Genomic DNA, 24,225 nt, shown 5'->3' on the forward strand with positions numbered 1-24,225 from the left:
CGGGACGGAGAGCGCTGGCGGGGGTGCCCCGCGGGAAGAAGCATGCTGGGGTGGTACCCCGAGAGGAGGATGCTTTGTGGGGTGGGAGGGGGACACACGACCCTGCAAAGGGAAAGCTGGGAACGGGGTGAAAGCTGCGGGTGGGGCGCGGCGGTGCGGGGCCCGGGGGAGGTGCGGGGCCCGGGGCGTTGCGGGGCCGGTCGGGCGGCGGTGCGGGGGCACGGCCCCACCATGGCGCCCCCCGCCCGCCCGCTCGGGGGTCGGGCCGGCCGTGCTCGGTGCCGCCCGTGGCTCGTTCGGCGCTGCCCGCTCGGGGGCCGGGCCGGGCCGGCGGCGCTCGGTGCCGCCCGTGGCCCGTTCGGCGCTGCCCGCTCGGGGGTCGGGCCGGGCCGGGCCGGTGGCGCTCGGTGCTGCTCGGGGGTCGGGTCCGGCCGGCGGCGCTCGGTGCCGCCCGTGGCCCGTTCGGCACTGCCCGCTCGGGGGTCGGGCCGGCCGTGCTCGGTGCCGCCCGTGGCTCGTTCGGCGCTGCCCGCTCGGGGGCCGGGCCGGGCCGGTAGCGCTCGGTGCTGCTCGGGGGTCGGGTCCGGCCGGCGGCGCTCGGTGCCGCCCGTGGCCCGTTGGCGCGGGGCGGGGCGCGGGGCGTGCCGCCGTGTCCCCGCCCCGTGACGCGCCATCTCCCGCGGGCGGCGCGCGGCGGCGGCAGAGCGAGGCAGGTGCCGGCGATGGCGGGTCGCGCCCAGCCCAGCGGCCCCGCGGGCAGCGGCGGCGGCGCCCCGGGGCTCCTCCCGCTGCTGCTGCTGCTCCTGTCCGCCGCCGCCATCATCCCCCGAGGTAGGGAGGACGCGGCCCCCGCGCACGGGGCACCGCGCGGACGGGCGGTACCGGGGCGGGCGGCGCGCGGAGGGGGGGTTCGCGCTCGGGGACCGCGGCGGCGCTCGGGTAGCCCCGGTTGCGGCGGGTGCGGGGCGAGCCCGCCCGCCCTCCTCCGCCCCGGGCCGTGCCAGGAGCGCTCGGTGGTCCCGGGGAAGCGCCCCCGGCGGCGGGAGCGGCGGGCGGGCTCACCCGCGCGTGGCGGCGCGGGCAGCCGCTGCCGGTTTCCATGGAAGCGGCTTCTCCGCTGCCCCGGGGGGTCATCAGCGGCCCCGCAATTAAAAACTAATTGCTTTGCGCGCCCCCTCTATCTCCCCCCTCTCCGCCCCCCCCGGTGTTTGCGGCGGCGCGGGGATGCTGCACCCCTGCGGGAGCGGGGAACCTGTTGGAATCTGAGTGGAACTTGCGCGACGCTTCGCTCTCCCTCTTCCTCTCTCTCTCCGTCTTCCTCGCTTCCCACCCCTCTCTCTCTCCTTCCTCTCCTCTCTCCCCGGTGCCCCCTGCCGCAGCCGCGCCCCCCGCCCAGCTGGGCGCGCTCGGGGCGATCGCCCGGCTCGGGCGCTGCGGCTGGAACGGGCGCTGGTTAAATGTGGCTAACGAGGCCCCCCGAGCGGGGCCGGTTGGGTTCTCTCCGCGGCACCCTCGGGGCGCGGTGTCCCCCGTGCGTTGGGCGATCCCCCCACCCCGCCTGGCTTCGCTCCCCGCCGAGCCCGGAGCCGCAGCAGCGATCTGCGCTCGTGTCCGGTGGCTTCGGTTCGAGCATCCCCCGTTAACGCCGCTCACGTTTCCAGTATGTCCGTGGGGCGGCACGGTGCCACCCGGCCGTAGGAGCGGTGCTGTGTCCGGGATGTTTGGGAAGAACAAGAGGCCATTGAACGATCTGTTGAATCTCGCTCGTAGGAAAGGGGGGACGAAGGGGCCGCCAGCCCGGCGAACAAAGAGCTTTATTCACAGCCTGTGTACATGTCCATGCCTTCCCCGCTCTTCCCGGGCGGCCTTTTCGGTGGGATGGTGGTGGGGGGAGAGCGCTGGGGTCGTTTTCAGCTTGTTCTCCCCGCGAACGGGGCCGGGGCCGGTGCCGGTGCCCGCCCGCCGGCTCCGACCGGGGCTGCGCCTCCCGGCTGCGCTGGGCAGCCCCGAAGGGCGGCTCTGCCCCGATGCCGATGGTTCCTTTCCTTCGCTCCGCAGCCCCGAGCCCGTTCCGGGGAGCCGGAGCGAGGGAACGGAGCCAGCGCGGCGGCTCTTTGCGCTGCGAGCCGGGGAAACGCTCCGCGCCCGTTCCCCGCGCCCGGGCTTCCTGCGGGCGCTGTGTTGTAGATCCCAGATGTCTCGTCACAAGGTGCTGTTTGTGTGTTCGGTGCTTTTCGCTGCCTGGCGAGCCTCCCGCCGGTGTGACCTGGGATCTCTGGTACTGAGAGATGCCCAGGTTGGGAATACGAGCCCGGCTCCTGCACGGCCGCGTTCATCCTTTGTTTTGCTGTCTTGCTCACCTCAATTCTCTAAGAGCAGTTTTTAACTGGAGGCCAGAGTGATCCCCGGCAGGCTCAGCCTGTTCACTGCTGCCCAGCCAACGGGTGGAATTGTGATTTGGGGTCGCAGAGCTGCTGAAGGGAAACAAAAGCAGGGCTGGATGCTGGCTCGCAGTGGCTGTGCCTGACCCGAGCACCGGGGTGAGAAGCACCGCGCGGCGTGCGCTGAGGTTGTGGTAAGACAGATATTTTGTGGTTGCGCTGCTGTGTTGTGAATCGCAGGAAAAAATCCCAGACTGTCTGCGTTTAGGCAGAATTTCCTTACAGCTGGGGACCCTTTATCCCCCCTGTTCTCCCCCTTTTCCAAGCTCACAGTGTTAGCTCCAGTGTTTTGCGAAGAGAGAATTAGTGTGAGGCAGCAGCGTCAGCGCAGAGTGCTGTGGCTGTGTCTCCCGCACGGCTGCCACCCGAGGCACAGCGGTGCCAGCGCTGTGTCACCGCCGTGGTGGCACCCCGTGATGCGGAGCGTGGCTCAGGGCTCTGCCGCCTCCTCTCACAGCAATAGGCAGCAGCGAGGCTCGGTTTGGGATGAGCCTGTGCGATCGGGTGGATCCGTGTGTGTCCGTGGTTCCTCTCCAGCCGCTCTTGATGCTCCGCGGTTCGTGGAGCTCCCGATGCCCTGTGCAGCAGGGCGAGGGCTGAGGAGCGCTCTTGGCTCCCTCTGAGGCACTTGGGCAGCGCTGGGCTGGAGCTTGGAGTCTGTCTGCGCTGGCACTCGGCACTTCAGGGAGAACAACTTTCCAGCAGAAGCCTCAGGAGGTGTTTGGAGACGGCGTTGGCGTGGAGCCGTGACCTGGCCGTGGCACGGGGCTGGCGAGGGCTGCTTGTGGCTGCAGCCTCCGTGTCTGCCGACACCAAACCGGCCCGGGAGAAGCCCCCATGAAGGCAGAGAGCGCTCCCAGCGCGGCTGCGCTGAGCCAGGCTCCTTTGTAAACACAGAGTGAGTTTCCAAGGAGCCTTTGTATGCAAGCGAGGCGAGGCTGCTCGTCCCTGGCCTTCAGCAACACGCGCCGCGTTCTGCATGCGGCGCAAACACCGGCGGGGAAGGGGCTGGGGAATAAAGTGATCCATCTGGGTTGCAGCTTGGGCTCATTTGTCTTGCATGTAGGCAGTTGAGCCCAGGTTTATAAGCACGACAATCTGGTTTAAAACCACTGCCAAGGAGGCTCCTGAGGACGGGGAGGCGAGGAGATCGCTCCGCTCCGTGCGTGCTCGGCTCTGAGGAGGGGGCAGCTGTCAGCACCTTCTGCAGGATGGACATCCCTGGGTGGATGCTGTTGGATGGACACCACCGGGATGGGCGCTCCGGTGTCCCTTGGCACGGGTGGCCGCTGCTGGTGGCAGAGGTGGCTGCGGTGACAGGAGGCCGGAGAAGAGCCGCGATCCCCGGGGACCCCCGGCCGTACCAGCGGCCGTGCTGCTGATGCTGCGCTGCCGTCGCCTTTGTTTGCCTTGTGCTGTCTGTCCTGGTGTGTAAATGAAGAAGGCTTTGTAATCAAACAGCGCTGGCTCCGTCAGCCGGGCGCTTGGCGAGCCTTGCCCCGGCCCTGCCAGCACCGGTGGGGCCGAGCCTGTGCCATCATGGGTGAGCTCTCTGCCCTATTGCTGGCTGGAAAATGGGTCAGCTCCTTAACCCTGCGTCTGCCTGAGGCCACCCGGAGTAAAACCTGTGTTCCAGCCTGGATACACCCTCTGCTTGAATGGACCATCCGAGCACTCCGCAGAGCACATTTGCTCGTAAAAAGCAAAGCCACCCTCCTGCGTGTAGGCAGAGTTTTCTGGATGTTTCTCTTGAATGGCTGTTTTTTAGGGATTATTGTCAGACTTTGTATAGAGGTTTTGACAACCTGTTCCTCTTCTGGGTGTTGGTGGCACTCGGTGGTACTTCTGTCAGGAAAGCAGGGGCTCCCTCCTGTATCCAAACATTTCGGTTCCTGTCTGCAGCTCCAGATCTGAGCAGGCTCCAGGAGAGGAGCGTGAGGCTGCAGCCTTCCCTGGAGCTGAGCCAGGAAGTGAATACTTAACACAGTGCATTGAGAGCACAAGCAAAGCTGGACACACAGCCAGTGTCTACTGAGAAATTGGATGCTACATGTTAAAAAAAATGAGTTGTGCTTGTTCCTCCGGGGGACGTTGTGAGGTGCAAACCCACCGGCGCTAAATAAAGGGACGCTGTGGAAACCTGCCACGAAGGAGAGACCCTAGGTGGAATGTTGTAATTAGGAGTGGTATGTACTTGTTTAAGTTCCATAAATCAGTCTCTTTCCCGGGCTGTAATTGCAGGCTGCAGAGAGCAGCTGCTGCTGCGGTTCCTGGGGAGCTCCACCACAAATGCTTTGAAGGTCGCCCAGCGTGGGCTCAGGCGCTCCGGGGCGGCGTGCTGGGGAGCAGGGTGGGTTGGGATGTGTGGCAGGCGGGTTGGAAGGGAAGTGCCACGAGGCCCATTCGCTCCCAGCCCTGCTAATTGGGAACACGGGGAGCTGTCGGCCGGCGCGGTGCCTGCCCTGCCCCGCCGAGATCAGCCGGCGTTTGTGGTTCAGCCACGAGCTGCATTTAGTTATTGCAGCTTTTAATTTGCGATGCTGTGGCTGCAGGCGACTCCTCTGATGGCCCTGCCCATGTGTGACCACCACCCGCCTGCTGTCAGCCTTTTTTGCTATGGAAACTGTTTTTCTTCTTCCCGGTGTCCTCGTTACCTGTTGAACCTCTCGGTTTTCCTGCTGTGTTGCACATCAGGCTCTCGCATCTTTGCAGGGTGTTGAGCTGGGTGTTGGGGAGCCCTGCAAACCACTGTGTGCTGCTGGATGAGGCTCTGAAAACCCGAGTTTGGTGTCAGTGTTGTTCACCCATCCCAGATTCCAGCAAGGAATGCAGATCCCCAAGGAGATTTGCTTCTCGGGGTTTCTCAGAGCCGCTGCTGAGCCCTCACCACACGCTCACCCGCAGTATGTGGCTGGTGGCTGCTTGCATTTAAAACATTTGCCTGCGTTGTACCAGGGACATTTGCTGCCCTCCACTCCTGGTTATTTTAGACCAACAATGTCCCTTTGTGGGGCTGGGCTGGCTATTTTTACCCTGTGGTATGGTTTTAATTTACTGTGTTCTTCTGTGGTTTAAAAACTTGAGCATTACAAAGACTCTGCCCTTACCAAATTCTCAAGGTGAATCAGTAGAATATTTGATACCCCATTAAGTTCCAGTCTGAAGGATCAAAGAGATACTTAGGCACATCTCTTTGCTCAGAGATATAAAACTTTTGTGGGCTGTAGCTTAACTGGAAAATGTCTTTAGTTTTGCTTTTTTAGGTATTTTTTTTGTCCCTGGAAGTGCTGGAGCTCCTTGGTGTTGCTGGTTTGCTGACAGTCTCATAGACTGGTGCTGCCTGCTGGCAGGTCTGTGGTGGGTTTGCTGTGGTCCTGCCCAAATGACACAGCCCAGGTCCCCCCTCCCCTCTTAGTGGCAGTTCCAGTCAGGTGCCAGCATTGGAGTCTCTTTACAGTGAACGACTGCCAGTAGGTTTTAAAGCCCAGGTGTGCATTTGGCAGTGGGGAAAAGTTGTGTTGGAAACTCTCCTCCTCTGCCAGTCCCAGCTGTGAAGTTTGCTCTCAGCAGTTACACCCCTGGCTCCAGCCTTCCCTCCATTTTCTGGAGCCCTTGGCTGAGCAGTGGCAGCCGTGGGGGATGGAGATCCCCACCTGCAGATCCGGGAGGTGCCAATGAGCCATCAGAGACGAGGCTGCCTACAGGGTCACATTGCCTCTTAAAGCTGTGCTCAGACTGGAGGAGTTGGGTGTATAAACCCCTGGGTTCAGGTTACGTCTGGCATAAACTGCTCTGATCTCGTGGTGTCCTCTTTTAGCAGTTAGTGAGCCTGTATCTGATTTATGATCTCCAAGGTCTGCTCCCAGAGTGGAAATGTCATTGCATTCCCCATGCTGCCAGCAGGGCTCTGGCTGGACCCCTGCAGTGGGGCCTTCCCTTCACAGGGGTGCCCTTGGGTGCTTGTCTCCAGTGTGGTGACTCTTGGACCTGAGAGACCTCAGCGTTTGGTACAGGAACAGAGCAGTAATGCTTTTACAGGGATGAATTTCTCATGGAGAGCATGAGCCCACACTGGGGCAAGCTCCAGCAAGGCTGGTGCTGTGGCTGGGGGCCTGCTGGGGTCCTGTCACACTGGGCTCTGTGACCCCTCCTCTGCAAGGTGGGAGCCCCCCAGACCCCCGCTCCCATCCTGCTCCTGCGGTGTCGATCCCCTCTCCAGAGTGTGACAGGAAGAAAGAAATATGAAGCAGCAAAGTGACATTCCCTCCCTCCCCTTCTCCCCCCGTGCAGCAATAGAAATACGAGTCTGAGTCTGCAGCGTCAAAAGAGAGATCAGAGTAATCGGATCAAGCATGAGGAACTGCTTGTTGCTGCTTCCCTGTTTTTAAATGAGGCTGCCTGGCAGCTTCCCTGGCAGGGCACTTTCAACATTACTCGTGTTCAGCTTTGGAGCTGGGGTTGCAGCAAAGTCGGGCTCTGTGAGAATTGGGCTGGAAAGGGAACTTTCTGTGTAGCCTCTGGGCTAACACACAGAAATAAAGGCTCCCCGTGCCCCCACGGCCCTGGTTTTGTAGCTGAGCAGAGGCACATCTGTCCCCAGCTCTGCAGAGAGAGCGCTCTCACTTCATGCATTTATCACAGCAATGCTGCTCTGGGATGTGCTCCGTGATGCCAGTACATCCCTGACCTTGGAAAAGCACAGTGACTGTCTCCAAAGCCATTTCTGCCTCGCTGCCCTGGTGTGGCATGGGATAACTCTGGGCAGCAGCTGCCCTCTGTCTGTGGAGAGGTGTTGCAGTGGGAGAGAGCTGCTGGCTCAGCTGCAAAGGCTCCTCTTCATGCAGTGCCTCTGTGCTGGTTCGGTGCAAGTGGACATCCATCCATCCATCCATCCATCCATCCATCCATCCATCCATCCATCATCCACCCCAGCCTTCAGTGCTGGCACTGCTCCAGAGCACCTGGATGCTCACCTGCACTGCTGCAGTGCCTGTGCTCACAGAAACCCTGCGTTGCTCCTTGGACTTTGGTTGTGAGGTTGTTCTGCTAATCCTGACTGGTTTCACAGTAATGAGAACCTGAAACATCCACATGTGGAGAGCTGTTGCTGTAGCTGGGTTTGTTTTGCATTCTCATTCTGAGCTGTTTTGCTTGGAAACATGGCTGGGCCCCTTTGTCTGTGCTCCCATTGCCTGTTTGACATCTTCATTCCCGTTGGTTAATGCAGACATGGTGTTAGAAGCTTGGTGGAAGCAGGGAAGCTCCCAAGGGTTACTGCTGCTACTTTTCCCACTCTGTTTGGAATTAGGTGCTGTTTTCAGCTGTTTGAGGACGGGCCTTGCCATGCACTCCCAGGCTGTTTGAGCAGAGAGCACGGTGTGCTGGTTTGGGTGTCAGCAGCTCTTACAAAGCCCTTGTGCCAGATCTCTGCCTGCCTTGCTGGGAGGGCTGTGGCTGACGGGGCACCACGAGATGCCAGCGAGGCTGTGCCTGTCCCTGTGACAGCCTGGCTGGGCTCCCTGCGCTGGGGAAGCTGCTGACACCCAGCAAACCCTGAACGCTGTCATCGTCAGCCCTCAGCTTCGTCAGGCGGAGCTGCTGGGGGACGCTTGGTTTGTCAGGGCTCCTCGGAGCCAGCCAGCCTGCCCAGGGTGGGCTCAGCAGGAAGCAGCAAACAAAGCCAAACCCCTGCTTGCCTTGGGAAGAGCTGTCTTGGTGTTGGCTTGCCAGCAGCTCTGGTTCTGCAGGCACATTGGCTCCTTTGCCAGTCTGGAGGAGCAGCGTGTGGTTCCCCCGTTTGCAGGAGCATTCCTGTCCTGGAGGGTGAGAGGCAGAGCAGATCCCTGTCTGGAACAGAGCACTCAGGCTCTGTGACACCCCTGTGCCATGCAGCTGCTTGTGGGGACTCGTGCTGGGATGGAGCAGAACCTGTGTAACCTGCTCCTGCTTCTTGTCCATTGTCACTGTTTGGGGTGGATGCAGGGGAGGTTTCTCTTGGTGCACAAATGTGAGTGTGAGTTCTCCTTTGGCACTTTTCTGCTCTTCGTTTACTGTGATTTCACAGACTGCTGGAATGAATATGGGCATCGTTCAGAGTCAGTGTCTGCAGGGTCAGGGCACACAGTGGCTTTTCCTGCCCTGCCACAGTTACAGCCCAGTTTTCCTCAGCTCCTGCTCTGTGGGTGGCTCCGGAGGAGATTTACTCATCCCTGAGTAGGCAGAACCACCGAGAGCGAGTCCCACGCTGGGGTTGCTGAGCTCTGTCCACACAAACAGCTTTTCCTTCGATTTAAAGGTCTCACAGCCTTAATCGTTCCCTAGAATCTTTAACAGAAGGCCCAGGTTTAATCAACTCCCCGAATCCATAACTGCCAGGTATTGCTTCCTCAGCACGAGGAGCAGAGCCGTGCCTCTCCCTGGGAAGGGTGAAGATTAAAGTGGGATAGACGGGAGATTAACAGTGTTCCCTTCAGACACCACCAGGGAAAGGGGAGACGCTCCGAGAGGAGGAAGAAAGGAAATTCTTGGAGGCAAATCACTTACTGCTCTGTAGGAATCCGTGGAGCCTTGTAAACAGAGGCTTTATAGCAAACCCAGCGCTCTGGCTCTTAAATCACTCTGGGAGAATTTTGGATGCACAGTTAAAGGATGCTCCTCCAGGCTCTCATTAGCAAATTGGATCCAAAATTTTCATGTTAACACAGCATGATGTGTGTGGAATGCAGCTCAGGAAGGTCGGTCCAGCTGTTGGGTCTGGGATACTCTGTTTTGTGTTGAGGTTGGGTGGGTCTGTTGATCTCGTTCCTATTTTGGAAGGGGGAGGTTTAGCAGAAGTCCCATTAAATGGGATTTCAGTGTCTCTTTCAGAATAGCTCATTCTAAGTTCCTACAAGAGTAAATATCTTGTGGACAGCCTGTTGTACTCACAAGCCACTGCTGCTTCCTCTCCTTCCCCTCATGTACTGCATCCCTCTAAATGTGACTTCTTTGGGCAAGGCAGGATAAGGAAATGAAAATAGCTCTCCATGGGTGATGGGGCCTGGGGGGTGTAAAAATCCTATCTGAAGGTAAGGAGTGGCTGAAATGATCCTGCAGGAAACAAATGAGGATTAATAAGCTGTTTTCAGCCTGGTCATTTGCTTCTTCCCAGAGAGAGCCCAGTGGAGTGACCAATCCAGTGGGTGTCCTGAGGGAGAGGGGATTTTGTGCTGGAATAATTACTGTGGATGTTGGTGGGTGTGCATGGACGAGGAGGATATTGGAGGAAAGTGCTGGGATCCTCCTCCTTCTGGATTTCACTTCTCAAAGAGCAAATCTTGCTGAAAACTGTCCCCGAATCCTCTGGGAAACCTTTGGAAATGCAGCTCCTCGTTGCTTCATGTAAAATGTCTTTGTAGCAGTTGAGGATGCTGGCGTCCATTAAAGACACAATCCAAAGCCATGTGAGAGCTTTAATAACTTGGTATTTTTGTTGTGCCAAAAAATCCAATTACATACGGAATCACTTTTCCTTTGTAAAGGTCTGGGAAAGTGTTTGCCTGAACTGCTGTGGAAGCGGCATTTCAGTGAACCAGCTGAAAAGTCACTTTTGTCAGTTTAATGGGTGTAATAAAATGGTCCATCTTGGGGGAGTGAGGGAGGGGGACAGAAAAGCCTCTCTGAAATTGGGATCTTTTAATTTTAAATTGGTTCCTCGTATTTATAAGGATTTCAAAGGCAGATGGAGAGGGAAGAGCTCTGGGTAGCTGTGGAAGCAGCTCGTCCCTGTTTTTCTGAGAAATACACACATCCCATAGACGGAGTGTTTACGGAATGGACATGAAATACACACATATATACAGAAAATGTACAAAGCCAAACACAGGAGGATGTGGATGGCTGGGGGCTCGTGGCTGTGGCAGGCAGGGTGGCCCTGGGGGCTCTGCCATCGTGTCCTCAGTGCTGTCGGTGATCTTGGAGTGCCATCGCTGCCTGTTTCCCACCCAACGTGGTTCTGTTTGTCTGGTCTCCTCTTAGAGTGGCTTTTTTCAGCCTTCATTTGTCCAGATTATCAGCATGCAGAGGAGAGCTGCCTGGTATTTACATGATTTAGTTGTAAATATGGTTAAGTGTTGATAGATATTGTTGTCATAAGTGCTTACAGCTCCTGGACTGATTACTGAATTTCTTATGTGGAAATCTGTACAAGCTCGGCGTGCGAGCAGCTTCCCAAGGGAAGTGTGAGGAAGGAGCCTGTGGTTTCCGTGTGGAAATCAAAGCCCAGATGTGGCTGCAGTGGGTGAATTTATGGGGGAAGTACTGTCGGGTTTGGCTGGCAACAACTGGGGCTCCGAGGATGTGATGAAGGGAGAATAAAAGGCTCTTGTTGCCTGTTTTTTGGGAACAGATGCTGTTCTGTGGAACAACTATTCGGGGCTGATATGCATAGGGAACATCTGTAGGGTTATACACCAGGGCTCCGGCTGAGGGATGTTCATCCCTGCCACCGGGCTGATGGAACAAATGTGTTATTTGCTGGTAGTTTTATTTTTAATTGACTAATAGGCTGTGCTTGAACCGCCCTTGTTTAACAGTCTTATTTCCAGAATGTTTTACATCCCTACTCAGAGCCCTGAATTAGCAGACGAGTGTTTCTGGAAGTGTCTCTCTGAACGCAGAAAGCCTGGATTTGGCAGAATCCTCTCCAGGGGGGTGAGGATTGTGGAGGGCTCTGCCATCTTGATCACGGTCCTGAAAACCTGTGCATCTTTTGTGTTTGCCCACAGAAAGGGAGATTGGTGGGGGTGGTTTGGAGTTCTGAGGTCGGAGCGGTTATTAGGATAAAGCATGGGATGAGAGGCCAGCTGTGCTGTGCGTGGAGGGGATTTGTGGATGCGATGTTCAGCTCAGTGCTGAATTTAGGGCAGAGATAAAAGCCTCTCCCCACCCCGAAGCGCTTCTGTGTGTAATGCCAGCACTTAAATCCTCGCAGCGCTCGCCGGGCTCGGGCTGTGGGGAGGGAACCCGGGAGCTGCGTCCCAAATCCTGCGCGCGGTGTGCGCGCGGAGCGAGAGCAGCACGTCCTGCCCGCCCTCTTGGTGTGCTCCTTGCTTCAGAGCTGCTTTCTCAGCACAGCAAGCTGGAAGGAGCCTGTGTTCCCTCCCAGGCAAAAGCTGTCCCTTTGGAGGGAGCGGAGCGGCGTGCCTGGATCTGCCTTGGCAGTCGGTCTGCCTGCCAGCCCCTCCGCTCAGCACTGCTCTGCCTTAGGGGGGAAATGCCCCCAAACCCTTCACTTGTGGGATCAGGAGGGAAGGGAGAAGAGGAGCCCCAAGTACTTAGTATGGGCAGTGTGAGCTTTGCGGAGTCACACATCCAGATGGATTACATGAGGAACTTGACATCTTGTTTAAAAACAAATCATTCATTATGTAGCAGTGAATAATCAAGCATTACAGTTTCATCTCTGGAGGTTCCTTTTTTGGTTGGAATTTTGATAGTTCAGTAATTAAAAGCTGTAAGCTATTACACTGTCTACATGTTGATCAATTGATAATTAAAAAGTTGATGATAGATATGGTATTTCATGGGACTGGTTGGTTACGGTCAGATTTCCTTCGTGTGTTTTGAAAATTGTCGTTTAACTCAACACTTAAACGTTTTTCAATATTCATGGGCTGTTTTACTTGATTTTTATAAATGCCTTTTAATGATCACAATTTGCATATGGTAATTTAGAATCACGGAATCGTTTAGGTTAGAAAAGCCCTGTAAGATGATCGAGTCCAGCCATTAACCCTGCACTGCCGAGGCCACACTAAATCCTGTCCCCAAGTGCCACATCCACACGGCTTTTAAATCCCCCCAGGGGTGGTGACCTGTGCCAGGGCTGGACAGCCCTTTAAGGGAAGGGATTTTGCCAATATCCAACCTAAACCTCCCCTGGTGCAGGATCTGCTGAGCCTCTCTTGGCTGAGGCACTTGGAGGCGAGCTGGATAATGCAATCAGGGATAAAGCAGCCCAAAATGAAGGAAAACTGGGTTGGTAATGGCCTCCGTGATGGAAGATTCATTGCTTCAGGAGTCTAATCTGAGACCAAAATGAAGCCCAAACCTGACAGTCTTCAGAGCATAATGCAAGATTTACTGCTCTGCCACGCTCAAGAGATTAAAAATAAAAACAGCCATCCTCCAAACCACCCTTCCTGTGCCTGCAAAACTTAGGGAAAACCAAGGGCTTTTGCTTCTTTTGAGTGAAAAACCCCAAAATAACCCCAAACAGAATGGGTTTGCCCTGTGTTTGCCAAGGCATGCAGAGTCCTTTTCCTAACACGTGTGGAGCTGCAGAGGGAGGATGCTTTGGGGTGTGATGGTGAGCTGGGAGGGATCCTGGCCCTGCTGAGGCCATGTGCTGCCCTGCTGCTGGGTGATCCTGCCTGGGAGCTGCTGCCAGGGCGTTTGCTGGGCTGGGAATCCTTCTGGAGTGGCCCTGGCTGGGCTGTGCTGCCGTGGGGCTGGCACTGAGCCCTACCTGAGCCAAGCCTGGCGCTGCTCACCCAGCCTGGCGGGCACAGGAGAGCTGTTGGAGGGCCCTGCCCGCCTGATCTCGTGGAAAACACCTTCCATGGAGCCTGTCAGTCCTGAGGAAGCCTGCAATGGTGGGGAGCTCATCCCTGGCTGCACACCTGAGGAGGTGCCTGGTTCAGGTCGTGCCTCCTTCATGCTGGTGCATCCTGATGGGCACTGGAGTGGTCCAAGGAGCCAGAAAGCAAAACCCCCAAACCCTGGATCCTTCTAAAGGGTGAACGCCTTCCCAGCCCTCACCCCTGATCCCTGGGATGTCCTTCTGAATCCAAGCCAGAGTGATCTGCATCCTCCTGCTGCTATCAGTGCCTGTAGTGGCTTCACCTGCTCGTTGGGGACAGGGACAGTGTTGGAGTGACCAGTTCTGCTGGAGATGCATCACATCTGTCCTGGAAAGCCCTTGGTTTAAAAACCACTTTGTCCTGAGACACTTGTTGCTTTGTGACAGCTGGTTCCAGTAATTTGTTTTTATAGGGCAGTTTGTAGTAAATGAATGACACGTTGAATATTTTAGTGAGATTTTAGATTATCTAAAGAATGTTTTCCGGTTTACTAATTGGTAGATAATGCTGAATACATTGATGCTGACATGAGCAAATGGATGTAAAATGATTTTGAAGCGAGCCTCATTAGAAGATGCTCTAATTCAGTCAACAGGAGATGTCAGCCCGTGTGCTCGGACCCTGGCGTTCCAGGGCTGCACTAATTGCAGGAGACGTGGGGCTCCTGCAGAGGCTCCTGCAGCCCGGTGACAGCTTCTGGGAGCTGCCCTGTGAGAGGCAGCAAGTCAGCAATTAGTGATCCTGAAGAGCTCCTTTTGGCCTCTGCGCCATCCTCAGCCAGGCGAGGGTTGGCTTTTGGGATTTCTCTGGAAAGCACCAAAGAGAAGCAAACCAAGGGGGCTGGGGGTGACCGAAGGTGTGCCCAGGTGAGTTTCTGGGGCAGGCACTGGGTTCAGAGGGATTCCCAAAGGCCTGATTCTCGTGGTGATACACACAGAATACACTGCAATGTGCGTGTGTGTGGGGCTCCTTGGTGATCAGATCCTCAGAGTGCTCCTGACCAGCAGTGCCAGTCCAAAAGCACCTTGCTTTAACCCCAGAGAGAAGGTGGGTTTTGTTGTCTCCTCAGGTAATAAATCCCTGCAGTGTCTGCTGCTCCAGGTCCCATTTATTGCACAGAGCAGGAGATTTTTCACTCCCACAGATTAGGATCTGCCTTTTTTTGGGTCTTCCATCAATAAAATTAACTTTTCCCTTTCTCTGTGCATCTATGAAGGATGTTGCTTTGCTCTCTTGCAGGCGGTGTCTGAAGTTTTGAATTCGTAAAGCTGGATTTGCTCAAGTCTCTTGTTTTCATTCCCTGGAAACAAAGGAGGGGCAGTTGGTGCCTGTGCAGCTGCAGCCCAGCGTTAACCCTTTGTCCTTCAGGCTTTGTTTTGCGTGAGGAATCATGGGAAGGTTTTACCAGTTGTGGTGATTCTATGGGAAAAGTCCCTTATTTCCTGTGTTTGGGAATGCTCAGAAGTTAAGGGGTTTCTGTAAGGTGATTGAGTCTCAAAGTGCAGCCAAGTACAGTGGGCAGCAAGACTGGGGGAGTTCTGGGAATGTGTGGCAGAATACCCAAACCATCCAACCCAACCAACCAAAGCATATATTTCTTACTTTGAGGAGAAATGGAGCAGTTTGGGGTTAACTTTTCTGGGAGTGAGTCCTCAATTTCCCCAGGCTGATTTCTGCAGACACATGGAGGATAAAAGCTGCTGCAGGAGGAAAATGAGGGAGCAGAGTCCTTTACCAAAGCCGCTTTCCAGGCAGAGGATGATCAGGAAAAGCTCTTCCAAAGGGGGAGAAAACCTCAAAAAACCCCAGGCAATGAAGTTTCAGCTTTCCCCTGTCACCAGAGGCTTGCCAGGGGCATTCAGATGGTAGCTGGTGCCTTGCTGAATTTTCACTAATGTCTAAAATTAATCAAAATGAGTGTTATCCATTTAGTGCATAATCCCCTCTGTAGGCTGTGTGTAGGCATAATCAAGGGATGCCAAATGTATTACATTACCTGGGATATTTGGGGATATTTTTATTCTACTCAAAGTAATCTGCAAGATCTGATACGAAGAGACACAAAAGGTTAGTTGAAAGCAGACAAGAACTGAATCATTGACTTGAGGAGGAACTGCATTGTGCAGGCTGTAATGCTCCTTCTTATTCATTACTGCAATTATAATTATGGAACCCAAAGTATTTAATTGGCCTCCCAGACTCTTCACACTGAATAGATTGCATTGTTACCATTTAAAAAAAATATCCTCTTATGCATTGCAAATACATGTGCGTGTTGCTCTCTGGCTCTCAAGAGGTTTCTTTGTTTATGTGATGAGCGATTAACTGAATTAGGGATCTCTGCTGTGCTGTGTCAAACCAAAATCCAGCGGAAGAAGAATTCTTCCCGGATGTCAGGTGACATTAGAGGCTCTAAAAACAAAACTTTGTGCCTTAAACCCACCAAACCCCAGAGTAATCCGGGCTGTTAGGAGTTCTCAGAAATACAAAATTCTGGAGGGTGGAGTCGGCCCTTTTGGGGCTGAATCCCCCCGCTCTGGTCTCAGGGCAGTGGGACATGGGGCTGTGCCGGCCGGTCCAAGGTGATCCTGCTCTGCCTCAGCCAGGAGGAGCTGGCTCAGGCTGGCTTGGTTTATGTGACGTTGTGTGTGGAACAAACAGACACGTTTAATTACCAGGCAGTAATTCCATCCATGGGGCTCTCGTGAGCCTCCAAACGCAGGCAGAGCCTGTTTGCTCTCCATTAACAGCAGAAAGGTGAGGAAAGGTTTGTTTTCCCGCCCTCATCCCGCCGTCCCTCGAGCCTCCCAGGCAGCGTTTATTGTCCTTTCCTGCTCCTTTAATGCTCTCACAAATGGAAGGCCAGTGAGTTTGGGTACGGGCAGCCCATCCAAACAGCTCTTTAATGGAGCGTTCCGGCGGAATTGCCGCTCCTCTCCTCCTGGCTGGCTGATCCTGGCGGAGGGGACGGCGCTGGAACCGTCACACACAAAGATGCTGTGTGTAACACTTGGCAGAAGGACCTGAAATTGGATTACAAGCTCCTATTCCAGCAAGTAAACGTCCGCGGTGTTTTTTATAGCTTATCTCTATTCATCTCTGTTTGCAGGCTCTGCTTGCCAAGCGTTAATGTAAACACTCTATTTTGAGACGTCGGTCCATTTGCCTTCTGGAAATCCTTCTTTTATAAGGTGGTAGTAAAGTCTGTGCATAAAAACAAAATAGTTCTGTGGTCATAACTGCACTGATGCCGCGTGGCTGGCGGCGCTGGCCACCCTACCTGGGGTCCTGGGCCTTGCAAGTGGGAGCAGGAGCAACCAGGGCAGGGAGATTAGCTCTGTGTGTGTGCACAGATATATGTGTATATATACATATATATGATTTTCTGTCTCCACAGCGAGGCTGGAGATCTCTGGTAGTTGAATTTGAAAGAATTAAATTGACTTTCAACTTATTGGACTCGCTTCCAATACTCTCCTAGAACAAATTTCGTATAGTTGGTGCTCAGTGCAGAATGGATGATGGTCTGAACTCTTCAGGGGATTTAGGGAATGGTTTTATTGTATTGTTGGTTTGGCCGAAAAAAAACATAATGGAAACGTCACCTGAAAGAGATTAAAAAGAGAAAATGTACCAATCCTGTGTGTCCAGCCAAGCAGTTGCGTATTCTGGTGGTGTAATATGTTGCACAATATTTTGGAAGAAACTGTAAATTCTGGGAAACGTGGCCTGGAAAATGTGCGAAGAATCCCGGCATTCTGTGAATGTGCAATCTGTGCAGTTCTCCCAGGGAACTGGGTGTCAAGTACTTAGGAATATTTACTGGTTCAGAGCCTTCTCGTGTTTATTTTGGGCTGCTTTGTGATTGGAAAAAAGCGTGAGGACTGAGATACTTCCCTGCCTCCTTGGAGAGGACAGACAGAAGTGAATGAGGAGATGAAGGCGGAACTTCCCAGCGGAGAGAGCTGTTTGTATGGGAATGAAATGGAAATGTGCCTTCCTAGCGTCAGGAAACCTGTAAACAATGCCTGTTTTCTTCCTCTCTGTTTGCTCCAGTTCTCCTGAAAGCTTGTTTACATATTAAAGGGTGTTAAACTGTCTTCCTTTGTGGCAGGTCTCACTCAGAGCTGGGCTGAAGCAGTGGGGATGAAAGGCTCCCATCACTGCTCTGGATAACGGGACCAGCCCTGGGACAGACTCTGGGAATGGACTGGGCAGGAAAAATAAAAGATGCTTTTTACTTTCTGGCGTTGCCATGAGGTCAGAGAGGGAAGGAAGGTGCAGGAGAAGCTTCCTACACACGTGTGGAGTGGGGGACAGTCACTAAACAGGGCACCTGTGTGCTGCCCTCTGCTTGGCAGTGCTGTCCACGGTGAGAGCTGAGGTTGTGCCTGCTGTTGGTGTGACAGTGGGGTCTGCAGCAGCTTGTTCTGGTTTAAAATTTTGCCCCTTTGACCACAAGAAAAGAGGGCTGAGAGGAAGGACATCCCTGGAGGAGTTCCAGACCCAGACTGGACAGGGCTTGGAGCAGCCTGGTCTGGTGGGAGCGCAGGGAGTTTGGAACAGGGTGGTCTTTAGGGTCCCTTTGAACCCAAGCCATCCCTGATTCCGTGTCACAGTAAAACCATGGAATTACATTAAATTTGAGACCCAATGGTGATGATTTCTGAGAAGACTCGTGGTCAGGCAGGAACCTGTGACTGAAGGATGTTCAGGTGATGTTAGGAGGGGGAAGCAAACAGCTCAATCACTGTTCAATAAACCCGTTTTTACTGCTCTGTAACACTTTGATGTTACCTTGGGCACACAGTTGAGGCACTGGCTCTGCAGCACCCTTGGCTCTCAGCCACCAGGGACCTTGGGATCAGGTGTGCTCTGCGTGCTTCTGTGAGCCATGTGTGCCATCAGCCTCCCTGCTGACAAATGGCAACTGTTGCTTAATTTTTATCCCCAATTATGTAGCTCCAGGACCCATTTTTCAGGTGGAATGTTGGAGCCATTAAGAAGAAATAAGTAAACTCTGCTGTATTCCATCATTTTTGGCAGGTACCCAGTGGTCTGTAGCTGTAATGTATGTGCATTTCTATGCAGGTATTTTTCATAAGCCTTGTGCCTGGAGCTGTCTGAGGCTTTGTTTGCTGGCTTCACCCAGGGCAGGAATGGGTGCTGGGTGAGTCCAGCTGTAATACCAAACTGCTGAGGAGCCTGGGTGTCCTCACCCCTCTGCTCTGGGACACAATTCCTGTGTGACCAGGCAGGATTCCTGCTCTGGGACACAGTTCCTGGGTGACACAAATGCTGTGCAGGATTTCTGAGCTGTTGGCTCCATTTCCAGTGGGAAGTGGATGATCTGACATTTGCAGAGGTCGTTTGAGGGAAGCTGGGTTACCTTGGGAGAGCTGACAGAGGCTGTGCTTGGCCCTGGCTGAGCTTTGGGAGATGATGGAAGGTTTGGTTCCCGGGGGCTTTGCTGGGAATCTGTCCCTGTGCTTTAAATGTGTTTCCTCATGAGCCTCCCTAAGCAGAGGGAACAGCTTACAAAGTTTCCCTGGTTCTTTAGCACATGGACAGGTGAATGTTCACATAAAAACACCCGAACCTGAGAGGTGCTGCTGGGATGTGTGTCTTTCCTTGCTGCTTTTGATGTAACAAAGATGCACAACTTCCTCTAGAGGAAACAGGGGAGACTGGGATGTGTTTTGTTTCCAGAGGAGATTTTGTGACAAATTCGTCAAATTTGACCTCTCAAATCTGGCAGAAGAAGTTTATCCAGACCCTTGCAAGGTTAACGTCAGCTATAAACTCATTTTTAGCCCTGGGGATGCAGACAGCTTCCCTGGCTCTTGTTTGGGGAGCAGAATGCACCTCTGCATTTCAAGGAATGCATCTAAACCCACCAAATTCTGTTGCAGCACATTGCAGCTGAGTTGATCGTGTCCAGGGAGAATGCAGCTGCCGGCACCAGGCATGGGAACAAGCGAGAGGGGTCTTGGTTTCAGAAAGCTCCAGAATCCATTTATTACCTGGGGAGGAGGGGTGGGATGGAGATGAGAGACCAGGCAAAGGCAGGGTGGTGGGGTTCTGTAGGGATCACAGCTGGAGTTGGGGTTTGGGTCGAGGGAGGAGTCATTAGCAGCAGAAGGATGCTAAGATCAAATTCCTGCCTCCTAGGAACAGGGGCACTCCACAGAATTCTCCCTGCTATGAGCACCCAAGATCATGGGAGGGTGGCTGGAAGGGACTATCTTTATTTCTGAGATAGGATCAGAATTATTGGATAATTTCTAGTTTAGTTTTGAAAGTCCTCCATTTGCAGTGGCGTTCCTGGCAGCTTTTGCAGGTGCTTGTCTGTCCTGGCACTTTTGTGTGTCCGAGTTCTGCAGCCACTGTGTTTAAGCCTCCCTTGCTGGAGAGGTGTGTGCTGTGCAATTGCTCACTGGGATTTCACCCAGGTGTGTGCAGGCTGCTGAGCTTCCCAGCTCCAGCCTGAGCCCGGGGAGGAGCACAATTCAGCAAAGAACCCGTTCAAGATAATGTGATTTGCTGCAAAAGTCTGTATTTTTAGGATGTTTACTACAGTGGTCTGAAATTACGCGGGCAATTTGTTGCCCTTGACAAGAGAAAATGCATCTCCGGTGAAATTTCATCCTAAAAGCAATCTTTTAATGGACCTTTTCCTCCCGAGCCGGAGCCGGAGTGGCAGTGCCTGCTGTAAATCACCGGGGACAGCCAGGCTCGGGTGGGTGTTTCTGCTCCCGGGGAGGCTCCTGGCTCTCAGACACACCCGGGCTCTCCGTTCTCTGTGGGCTGTGGGGAGGAGCCCTCCTGGGCCAGGCTGGGCGCCTGCAGGGTCCCAACCTGCAGTGTCCCACATCCTGCTCTGGTCAGCACGGCCAGGAAGGCTGTGAGGCTGCTCTGTTCCTCAGACCAGGCCCAGGGAGGCTGTGAGGGTGCTCTGCTGCCCAAACAGGACCCAGGGAGGCTGTGAGGGTGCTCTGCTGCCCAAACAGCACCCAGGGAGGCTCTGTGGATCCTTTAGTGCCCAAACAGCACCCAGGGAGGCTCTGTGCATCCTTTAGTGCCCAAACAGCACCCAGGGAGGCTCTGTGGGTGCTCTGCTGCCCAAACAGCACCCAGGGAGGCTCTGTGGATCCTTTAGTGCCCAAACAGCACCCAGGGAGGCTCTGTGCATCCTTTAGTGCCCAAACAGCACCCAGGGAGGCTCTGTGGGTGCTCTGCTGCCCCATAAGCAGCTGTGCAGTGGCCTGGGGCTCCCTGGGGCAGGTGAGCTGTGCAGTGCAGCATCCCCTGCACACCTGGGCTGTTCTCCCCAGCCTCATCCAGCCCCGCTGGAGGCTCCCAGGGGTGCACAGCTGCTGTCATGGGCAGCTGTCAGAGCACAGAAATGTGCTTCCCCATCCCAGGGACTTGCTGGGACAGCTCAGGCACATTGGCTTGGCAATCTGAGGAATTAATGCTGGGTTTTGTTGACCCACCTGTTCGGGGGAGGTTTTTAATTACCTTTTTGGTGGCTGGCCAGCGGGATAATGCCTGTACATGTCCCTGCTCCTCTGTTTGGTTCCCCCAGCTTGAACACAAAGCGAGCATTAAATTGCCTTTTCAGGAGTGTGGCAGCCTTTGCAAGGGGCGCCTGCTCTCCCCTATCCCGGCTGTGTCTCACGCCCTGGGCTGCCAGGAAGTTCAGTTTCAAGGGGAAAAGCTCAGCAAAGGCTTCAGGAGCAGCTGGGATGCTGCAGCACTGCTCAGCCAGCTCTGCGAGGAAGGGAAGGAAAGGAAGGGAAAAAGGAAAGGAAAGGAAAAAGAGGAAGGAAGGAAGGAAGGAAGGAAGGAAGGAAGGAAGGAAGGAAGGAAGGAAGGAAGGAGCGAGCGAGCTCTGGTACCTGCTGGCATCTTTGGACACAGTCTCCTGAGTAGGAACTGGGAGCTGTGGAGTGCTGGGGTGTGTTTGTGTGGAAATTGGGAGCTGTGGGCTCCTGGGCTGTGTTTATTTGGGATCTGTGGGCTCCTGGGCTGTGTTTATTCCCGTGTTTATTCCCTGTTTATTCCCATGTGGGTCAGCAGCAGTGCCCTGTCGGGTGCCTGAGCCGTGCCTGCCCAGGTCTCTGCAGATCCCAGTGACAGCCCCATGGCTCTGTGCTCCAGCCAGGCTCCAGGAGCTGACTCTGCTGGCAGATGTTCCCGTGCCTTTACCCCAGGTGCCCTTTGTTTCCTCCTCAGTTGACTTTTTGGTGTCCACTGTGTTTTGTAACCTGTCCTTTGCCCCCAGAGTTGGCAGCTGCAGCAGTTCCAGGTGTGGCTGCCTGTGCTGGCCCCATTTAGGGACAGGGATGTGATGTCCAGGGGACTCTGGGGACATCCCAGAGTCCCACACTCTTACATTCAATAAGTTTATATAATTGCTAATAATGGGAGAATTTGGCCTCTGAGTTTCAGATGCTTATTTAAATTTTCTCTGATTAAAAGACTTGAAACAAACCCCTCTCTTCATTACTTTATGGGATTCAGCAACTTAAAGAACAAAATGCTTCCCCCTCCATTCTTCACAGATTTCCTGGGTAAATTACTGGATAAAATGATATTTAGTGTTGCTAAAGGGTTTCTAGAATGAAGAACCTGGTAGCTGCTTAAAAGTAAAACTGTGCAGGAATGAGCAGGGCTGGGCAGCTCTCAGGGGCTCTCAGCTGCTTTCCTTGCCAGCCCCTCCTGAGTGCCACCAGAGCAGACCTGTCCTGTCTGCAGACACTGAGGGTGAGCTCTGTGACAAACAAAGTGACAAACTCCACTGCACCCTCACTGCCTCCCCAGCTGCTTTCTCAGTGTGGCTGCTGTGGATGCCAGAGCGGTGCAGACCCTGCAGCAGGGATGTGCTGGGGCTGCTGCAGGACTCAAAGGGAGCCAGCAGGAGTTTGCTGGGTCCCCTCTCCCCTCCCCTGGCTCCTTCCACTGCAGCCAAGCCCCAAAAAGCCCTGGGGTGTTCTGGCAGGGATTTCAGACTTGCTGAAGGGATGGTTTTGTGGTTATGGGATGGTTTTGTGGTTATGGGATGGTTTTGTGGTTATGGGATGGTTTCCTGGTTTTGGGATGGTTTCCTGGCTATGGGGTGGTTTCCTGGCTATGGGGTGGTTTCCTGGTTATGGGATGGTTTCCTGGTTTTGGGATGGTTTCCTGGCTATGGGGTGGTTTCCTGGCTATGGGGCTGTCCCTGCCATGGGGCTCTGAGGGCAGGTGTGGCAGGTGTGGCAGGTGTGGCAGCACACCTGGGCTGGAGCAGAGCTGGGGCAGCCAGGGCTGCTGCCAGCACAGATTTCCTTGCTGCAGACAGAGGATAACTCTGACCTTCCTCTGAGGGCTGTTAAGGATTCATGTTTGCACAGGGCTTTGAGTATGTCAAGCTTTATGTAAATAGCAGTTATGGCTCTTTTATTAATTCCCTCCCCAGGTAAATAACCCGTGCTGTGCGGGGCTGGGGCCGCACCGTGCCCCTGCCAGGGCCACTCTGTGCATCCTCTACTGCCCAAGCAGGACCCAGGAGGCTGTGCTGGAGCCCAGGTGGGCAGAGGTGCTGCCCTGCAGCCCTGCCCAGCTCTGTGGCTCAGTCCTGTCCCTGGCAATGCAGCAGGGGCCATTTCCATCATCTCTTCTTTGGGGGCTTCACAGAAATGATGATGTCCCTCCAAAACAGCAGCTCCAGGTGTAGATGTCCTTCCATTTTGTGCTGCAGTGTTCTCGTGCAGGAGATCTACATTCATCCGCGTCGTTTTGGACTCCATGTTCTGTGAATTCATCACTTGGTTTGCTCTTGATGTGAGATGTTTAAAGAGGAGGATTAGTCTCTGGGGCTTAGCTCCTCTGCCCTTGTGTTTGTAATCAGGCAAAAACATCATTAGAAGAGATCTCTGTGAAGGGTTTGGGTGTGAGACTGACAGAGGTGTTTTACTGCTGAGTTCAGGAGCTCATTTCCAAAACTTAGTGTTGTGCCTAAAACCATGGAGGGTGGGAATTGGCTCTTTGCCAGTTAGTTACTTAAGTTTAAGAGATCTTTGCATTCAAATTACTTATCTGGAGTGCTGGCAGGCTAATAAATTCCAGGGAACTGTTCTAAATATTGTCAATCTCCAATGTAATCCTATTAAAATAATTGAGTATTTTCAGGGTAAAGAATTCCCTCATCTCTGTCCCCAACACACAGGAGAAAACATGAAAGGCAGCCTGGAGTGTCCTGTGCACATCATGGAGCTGACACAGCTGAGAATCCTGGCTCTGGAGCTGTGAGATTCCCAGCAGCCAGGACTTGGAGAGGCACAGCTCTTGTACCAAAGCCATCTGCCCTCCAATTCTGTGCCTTTTTTGTGGCTGTGAGTGGGTTTTGTCCTCGCTCCCCGTCAGATTTGGCCTGGTGCACACTGATATCAGTGGGAGGCTGCTGTTATCCTCTGGGGTTTGTTCTTGGAATGCAGGGAATGCCAGAGCTGCCCGGGTGTCCTGCAGCATTCCCAGGGCTGTGTCTGACCCGGGCTGGGTGCTGGCAGTGCCTGCCCTCTGTCCCCAGGGAGGGCTGGGTCAGATCTCTGGGTCCTGTTGTTCCAGCTGAGCTGGGACAATGCGCCCTCCTGGAGCAGCCCCCAGCACATCAAACGTGGCCCCTGCTGCTTTTTCAGAGGAGACAGTTTCTCCAGTTTGCCTTTTGATAATCTTCAAATGGAGGCCTGACCTGAATTTACAACACGGAGGAAGAAAACGAGAGGAAAAATATCTCCCGACAGCTTTTAAGGTGTCTTTGACAGCAGTAAACTAAAGAAAATAAGCACAAGTTCTTCCCTTCCCCTTTGCTTTTGTAGGTCACTCCAGGGGAAATCTGAGCAAATCAGAGAACTTCAAAAACAACCTCCAGCCCAATCGCTTCCCCCAGCAGCCAAACCCCCTCCCACAGCCCACAAACTCACATTCTCCTTGGCACCTCCTGTGAAAACCAGCTTGGAATAACTCGCCACAAGGAGGACATGAAGTTCCTCGGCTTTGGCAAAGTAAACAGGTCTATTTTTGTTTGCAGAAGGTTTTGCAGTGCAGCGCCCTGGCAGAGCTGCCCTGGGTCTTTGCCTTGCCTGGATTCACCCTGGGCCCAGCCGGTTTGGAGGATGAGG

General features: G+C 54.3%; 1 protein-coding gene across 8 annotated transcripts in view; it reads left to right on the forward strand.

The window, feature by feature from the left end:
• The first annotated feature begins 674 nt into the window (after nucleotides 1–674).
• Nucleotides 675–24,225, forward strand: part of CADM1 (cell adhesion molecule 1) — a 135,208-nt gene continuing 111,657 nt past the window's right edge. For all 8 annotated transcript variants that reach the window (XM_071449548.1, XM_071449550.1, XM_071449551.1 and 5 more), the window contains exon 1: nucleotides 675–831. In XM_071449548.1, coding sequence (XP_071305649.1) covers nucleotides 723–831 — 109 coding nt within the window. In that variant the 5' untranslated portion in view covers nucleotides 675–722. The remainder of the gene's footprint in view (nucleotides 832–24,225) is intronic.

The sequence above is a fragment of the Agelaius tricolor genome, unplaced genomic scaffold (assembly GCF_023055355.1).
Source record: "Agelaius tricolor isolate 1412-34295 unplaced genomic scaffold, bAgeTri1.0.p SCAF_29, whole genome shotgun sequence".
Taxonomy (NCBI): Eukaryota; Metazoa; Chordata; class Aves; order Passeriformes; family Icteridae; genus Agelaius; species Agelaius tricolor.